The 6504-nt window shown below is 39.3% G+C and overlaps 2 protein-coding genes across 3 annotated transcripts; one reads left to right on the plus strand and one right to left on the minus strand.

Annotated features, from left to right (window-relative positions):
• LOC115587881 (proline-rich protein 9-like) lies at nucleotides 1-1330 on the plus strand. 2 transcript variants are annotated; one of them, XM_030427958.1, is made up of 4 exons: nucleotides 1-24; nucleotides 208-262; nucleotides 421-682; nucleotides 1093-1330. In XM_030427958.1, the coding sequence occupies exons 2-4, from the start codon at nucleotides 260-262 to the stop codon at nucleotides 1122-1124; spliced, it is 297 nt and encodes a 98-aa protein (XP_030283818.1). In that variant the 5' UTR covers nucleotides 1-24; nucleotides 208-259; the 3' UTR covers nucleotides 1125-1330. The 2 variants fall into 2 exon arrangements, with proteins under 2 accessions (XP_030283818.1, XP_030283819.1); XM_030427959.1 differs by having other exon boundaries at nucleotides 1096-1330.
• Nucleotides 1331-3594: 2264 nt separating this feature from the next.
• Nucleotides 3595-5437, minus strand: LOC115587872 (uncharacterized). Its single transcript, XM_030427948.1, has 2 exons — nucleotides 4516-5437; nucleotides 3595-3830 (listed from the first exon to the last, which is right to left on the minus strand). The coding sequence occupies exons 1-2, from the start codon at nucleotides 5067-5069 to the stop codon at nucleotides 3710-3712; spliced, it is 675 nt and encodes a 224-aa protein (XP_030283808.1). The 5' UTR covers nucleotides 5070-5437; the 3' UTR covers nucleotides 3595-3709.
• Nucleotides 5438-6504: the final 1067 nt, after the last annotated feature.

A 6504-nucleotide genomic window follows, 5' to 3' on the forward strand; every position in this document is an offset into this window, starting at 1 on the left:
GATCTGCACTCCAGCACTCATTAGGTTCACTAGTAGATCTTTTGATGATTATATGATTAACAAATATGCTGTCTTTTCCACAGGGAACTGAATTTTGTTTTATTGTAGCATTTCATGTTATGCAACTGCACAAATCTGCATATGCGTGATAATGTGTTCGTATTTTTCTCATCTGAATATGGCTGTTGTTTGCATCTGTTGTTTCAGGGTTTGGATCTGATCTGAAATTCAACCATGTACGGCAATAACGTCTCCAACTATGGTAAAAAAGGCTGTTGTTGTAACTGTCTTTTGTTATTTCATCAGTTTTCACTGTTACTGAAACTCCACCCTGACCCTTTTTGTCAAATGTTCTTCACTGAATTTTCAAGTTTGTACAAAGAAAAAGAGAAAACAATGATTCCCCTTATGTTTGACCAGGCACTCAAGGTACATACGGAAACCCTTGGCAATACCAAGGAGGGCCATGGTCTGGAGGAATGCCTGGGGGAATGCCTGGAGGAATGCCAGGAGGAATGCCTGGGGGAATGCCCGGAGGAATGCCTGGAGGAATTCCTGGAGGAATGCCTGGGGGAATGCCAGGAGGAATGCCAGGAGGAATGCCTGGAGGAAATCCTGGAGGAAATCCTGGAGTACCAAGGGGTTGGGGGTGTTGATGTCACCAGGGTGCTGAGGTTTAAAGGTGAGATCCAGTTGATTTATCGATAAATGTACAATGCAAATCATTGAATGTGTATTGTACCAAAGTAATTACTGAGAGTTGCTCCACTGACAATCAGTAAGTTACATTTAAGTCTCATTAATTTCACGTATGTGAAAAATCAAACTAGTTAGCTACTAAAATATAATTTGTAACAGTTTATTCTGTTCTCTTTTTACATTTTTTTTTTTTTCTAGTTAATCAATACACTAAGTTGTCAGTTTGTTAGATCCACCAGCTAAAGCTAATGCGGTCTAATACCGAGTCCTACCAGGAATCCGCCCTTAATGAAGGTTATAATGTTCAGTTTTTGGCAAGATTTAATTAATAGACTAAATTACATATTTTTAATTAATTAAATATCATTGTTTGTCTCTGTTGTCATTCTCCAGCAGCTCCTGCAGCAGCACCTCTGAACAGATAAAGATGTCTGCATGGAAGGAGGAACAATACCATTTTCCTCCGGACACTGTTATCCTGCTTCTTTTAATGAAAATAACCAGTTAATTTAACCATCTAACTTTTAAATCGTGTTTTTGTGCAACATACTTTGCTTTTGATGAATAACACAGTGATTATATTTGTTCCATTTGATTAACAACATTAAACTGCTTTTTGCTCATCATTTAAGCAACATGTCTTGTCTCTTTATTCTCTTTTTTATTTGATCTCATTGTCATCAAGTTTAACAATCAATTAAACATCTAAAAATTGATTTGCTGTTTCCAGTGGCTTCAGAATGACAGTTTGGTGATTCTCTGTTTTATATCAACGCTGATTGAACATATTTGGGTACTGTGCTTTTTGTTATACAAAACCAGAAATCCTGGACTTGCAAAGGGCATTTTAACCTTTTCTCTGACATTTCAGTTGATCAAAAAAGTGACTGATTAGTTGATCATAAAGTAATAATGATGTTTTGAAATTATCATATTCTTCGAACATATCATCTACATCTGTCCGTGGGAACTTAACACACAGCCAGGAAGGAAAAGTAGACTAAGGCCTCTCATCTGGCGGTTTCAAAAATCAATGATTATAATTTCTGACCTGAATGTACTGAATATGGCGCCCCTTGTGAGGTCACAGATATCACGAGAGGACAGACAATGTTAACAAGTGGGCGTGTAAAGGCATGTAGAACTTATTTTTGAAATGCAAATAACTACATCACATGTTTATCAATTCCTGTAATGTGATTATTGAATTTATAAGAAGCATTGCAACAGTAACAGCACATTAACATTACATTCATAAATGAATGTATTGTTATCAAACCTATCTCCACAAGACGGGGTTAGGTAAAAATGCGTCTCATTAGTGTAACACTGAAAGCAACAGTGTTTACCCCTAAAAGCATCTGAAAATTAACATAAGAGGCGGATGCATCATTCAGCAAAAGAGCATTTGAACCTGCTGAAATTTGCATCCACCTGTTTTTCACTCAGGAAGGCTATCACATACACCATTTTGCCAAAAGTATTCACTCACCTGCCTTGACTCACATATGAATTTAAGTGACATCCCATTTTTAATCCATAGGGTTTAATATGATGAATTGTCCAACATCATCTAACCCTAACCCTACTTAAAAACTGTTTTCTAATTTAACATTAACTTGATAATGGTATTAAAATTTGTTTCAATACATAATCCATGTCCTATTTTAAATTAGGATGTTATGGTATCAATCTGAAAGGTAAAACCATCGAAATATACTCAATGGCCCTTGTGTCCTGTCATGTGGCGGTGCCACTAAAAAAAAGATAGAGTGAAGGCCAAATGGTCTTGCCCCTAAAATTACGAAAAATGTCCAACCCTGGACATTTGTAAAGTTAATATTAGGCCTGTTCAGGTGTTATTTAACCTTTCGACTGTGTAAGTAATAGTGTAGTTGTAAACCTTTGGTTTATTGTGTCACAGTTTAAGTTTGTTTAAGTTTACACCAGTGTCAAAGTGCAGTTAAAGTGTATTCTGTCTTTCATTCAAATGTAACATCCAGTGGTCATATATATTTCTCTTCTCTCTTCAGATGCACTTTTAAAATATTTCACCACCATCCCAGTGACACAGCATCAGGTGCTCCTGTCCATTCTACCTCACAGCTCATCAGAGTGACACAGCATGTCTTTATTTTGTATGTAGATAGAATATTCTTTAATATGTTTATTTTGTTTTTTAATTTATAACTTCTTTCTTTCTTCTGTTTTTTTTTTATTTTTTATTTTTTTATTTTTTTTGGTGTGATATTTTTGACTTGAATTGATTGTGAAATTGATGATGCAATGGGGCGCCAGCTAAAATCTTTCCTAGGGCACCAAATTGGTCAGGGGTGAGTAGTAACCTACTCTCACCTCATTCCAGGTCACTAAAAGTTTATTTTTGGATGGTGGTTTTAAAACGGAGCTTTGACAAAAACAAAAACAATGTGTTATCACAGAATTTCAATATAATCAAACTAATACTAAAATGAATGAAGCCACTTGATTATACAAAAAGTCCTCCTTAACATTAATACATGATAATACACATGCAGATTTAAGCAGTATTGAACCCTAAAATGCCATATTTTGTAGAGACTGCATTCCACTGTAGAAAAGAGCAGAAAAGTAACAAGTTAATGATTATTTATATCTGTTTTTGTTGTCATGTGGCACCAGATAAACAACAATATTGGACTAGAGTAAGTCGTACCATATAGGCTGACATTGTCTGGTTTTGTTTTCTGCCAAAATATGTCATTGACACCATCCACTCTAAGATATGTGTCTCCTACACTCCAAATATTCAAAAATATCTTGGCACCATCTACTGGTGTTATCGACACTGTCATTGTGCCAATGTCACACCCAGACCCGACCCAACACAGTGACCCAAACCATCTCTGTCTACACTTAATTTATTACACAGGTATTCTATTCAAGGCCATACAGTCAGTGAAAACTCAAAGTTTTCTATATTTTGGACTAAGAATATGCATGTTTTTGAGTTACAAAGAACTTTTTTAGGTCATGTGATTCTAGAGTCGAGGGTGAAGATTTCCAGGTTGTAACTTCCTCCTCCTCCTCGTTCTTCTTCTGTTGAGGAGTCCTCATACATCAGAGTCACTGGTGCAGGGGCTGCTGGAGGACTACAGAGAATATGAACATGAAAGAAAAAAAACAGTCAGTCAGTTATTACTGGAGCTGTCAAGTGAGTACACGTACCAGTATCCTCTGTTAGAAGCATTTAAAAATATTTTAATCCAAATGGATTTTGGTAGATGGGTGAATCACTGAATACACAGACATTAAAAACTTTAAAAAGGAAGTGATATTTCAGGCTTAAAATATACAGATGGCATGAAAATTCCTTGCTGAGCACAGTGTTCTTGTCAACAGTTCCATCTGTTGGTTATTTTTGACATTGTAATGATATATTTCTGGGACATTTCCTGACAAGGTTGATAGGCCACACTGTTCATCACATGTAAGTATTCAATTATTCAAATGGATACAAGGAGAGACTGAAAATCTTCACATTTGTGAAACTGGAATTATGTAACTTACTTAAACTTTTAAAAAAAGAAACCCAAACATATGCCAATTAATTTTCTGTCAGTCGACTAAGGGATTAATGACTGATCGTTTCAGCTGTACTTTTACACACTGTTGGGTCGATTGATTTGCTGTAACAACATGCTTTAGAAGCTCTTAAAATGCTTGCCAAAATCTTAATCTGCCAGTAGAAGTCAGATAAATGTATAGCTTAGTAAAATGTAAAAATGCTTCATGTTTCTCTGTATTGTCAATGAATTCAACACTGTTGAATCTTACCCCGCTGCACTCCGTCCCCTTCTTGTGACACTTGGTGTGCTTGTGGCCGAGCTTGTGCTTGTATTTTGGTGTATCTTCCTGTTTAATTTCACCAGCAGGTCCGCTGCCACTACGCTGGTCATGGCCACTGAGCTTTCCACTGCCACCGCTCTCTTCACTGCCTCCAATCTTTCCACTGTCACCAGTTTGTTCACCTTCACCAGTCTGTCTGCTGCCACCAGTCTGTCCACTGCCACCAGTCTGTCCGTTGGAACCAGTCTGTCCACTGCCACCAGTCTGTCCACTGCCACCAGTCTGTCCGCTGGCACCAGTCTGTCCACTGCCACCAGTCTGTCCACTGCCACCAGTCTGTCCACTGCCACCAATCTGTCTGCTGCCACCAGTTTGTCCACTGCCACCAAAGTATCCACTGCCACCAGTCTGTCCACAGCCACCATAGTATCCAAAGCCACCAAAGGGGCCAATGCCACCAAAGAGGCCAACGCCACCATAGGGGCCAATGCCACCAAAGGGGCCAACGCCACTACTCTGCCCATAACCACTGAAGTATCCATTACCACCAAAGTATCCACTACCACCAGTCGGTCCACTGCCACCGAACTGTCCACTGCCACCAATCTGTCCTCTGCCAGCAAACTGTCCACTACCACCAAACTGTCCACTGCCACCAGTCCATCCACTACCACCAATCTGTCCACTTCCACCAAACTGTCCACTGCCACCAGTCTGTCCACTACCACCAAACTGTCCAATACCCAGAAACTGTCCACTGCCACCAGTCTGTCCACTACCACCAATCTGTCCACCCCCACCAAAGTGTCCACCGCCACCAGCCCATCCACTACCACCAAACTGTCCACTTCCACCAGTCTGTCCGCTCCCACCGGTCTGTCCACCAGCAACACCACCACCACCACCGATCTGTCCACTACCACCAAACTGTCCACTTCCACCAGTCTGTCCACTACCACCAAACTGTCCACTTCCACCAGTCTGTCCACTACCACCAGTCTGTCCACTACCATCAATCTGTCCACTACCACCAGTCTGTCCACTGCCACCAGTCTGTCCACTACCACCAAACTGTCCACTGCCACCAGTCCATCCACTACCACCAAACCAAGGACAAAAGTTCCATCCATTGCCCCAATTAGGTCCTTGTCCATACCATCCAAAAGATGGGGCTACAGCAGGACAGCAAACAGGTGGACAACAGGACTGTGTATAAGAGGTTTTGCATTGTTCCATCCATGGTGGACATTGAGGATGTCCTCCCTGCACTGTCTGAGGATAACAGCCAAAGGGATAATACTGGTGGCCTGGTTAAACAAAAGAGATGAGGCTCACATTTTTCTTTTGTGGTTTGTATAAAACATGATATACATTTTTGCTAATTACATTTCAAAAGACAGTTTTCATAGTGTTTTAGTATAAGTGACAAAGATTGAAAACTAACAAAAGACAGTTACAACAAGTGATTTCTTTACCTCTGTTGGTGATGTTAAAGCCAAACATTGCAGAATTTCCAAACATATGTCAACTCTGAAATGAAAGAAGCCACTTGATTACACATAAATCCTGTTTTTACCCAAGAATATAAATAACTTTTCCAATAAAAAATTGTTAAGCAGTTTTAAAAACCAAAGTGCTAAATTATGTAGAATGAAAGCATTTGAAGTCCACTGTGTGTTTTGTTGAATGTAGAAAACCAGTTAGTGAACTTACTGAGTGCTGGAGTGCAGATTCACTGACACAGCAGTGAACTGGCTCTGCTTTTATAGGAAGCCACGGGGCAGACAGGCAGTGGAGGAGGAAGTGCTCAGATCCCTTACTTACGTAAAAGTACTAATAAGACATAAAAAAAGTCCTGCATTGAAATAATATGAAAGTATGGTGTTGGAAATATGGTTAAAGTACAAAAAGTTAAAATGTATTGATGTATTAATGTAAAAGCAGAATGTTTATGTTGCAGTTGGGTGAGATGGAGCT

Source organism: Sparus aurata, chromosome 9 (genome assembly GCF_900880675.1).
Source record: "Sparus aurata chromosome 9, fSpaAur1.1, whole genome shotgun sequence".
Classification (NCBI taxonomy): domain Eukaryota; kingdom Metazoa; phylum Chordata; class Actinopteri; order Spariformes; family Sparidae; genus Sparus; species Sparus aurata.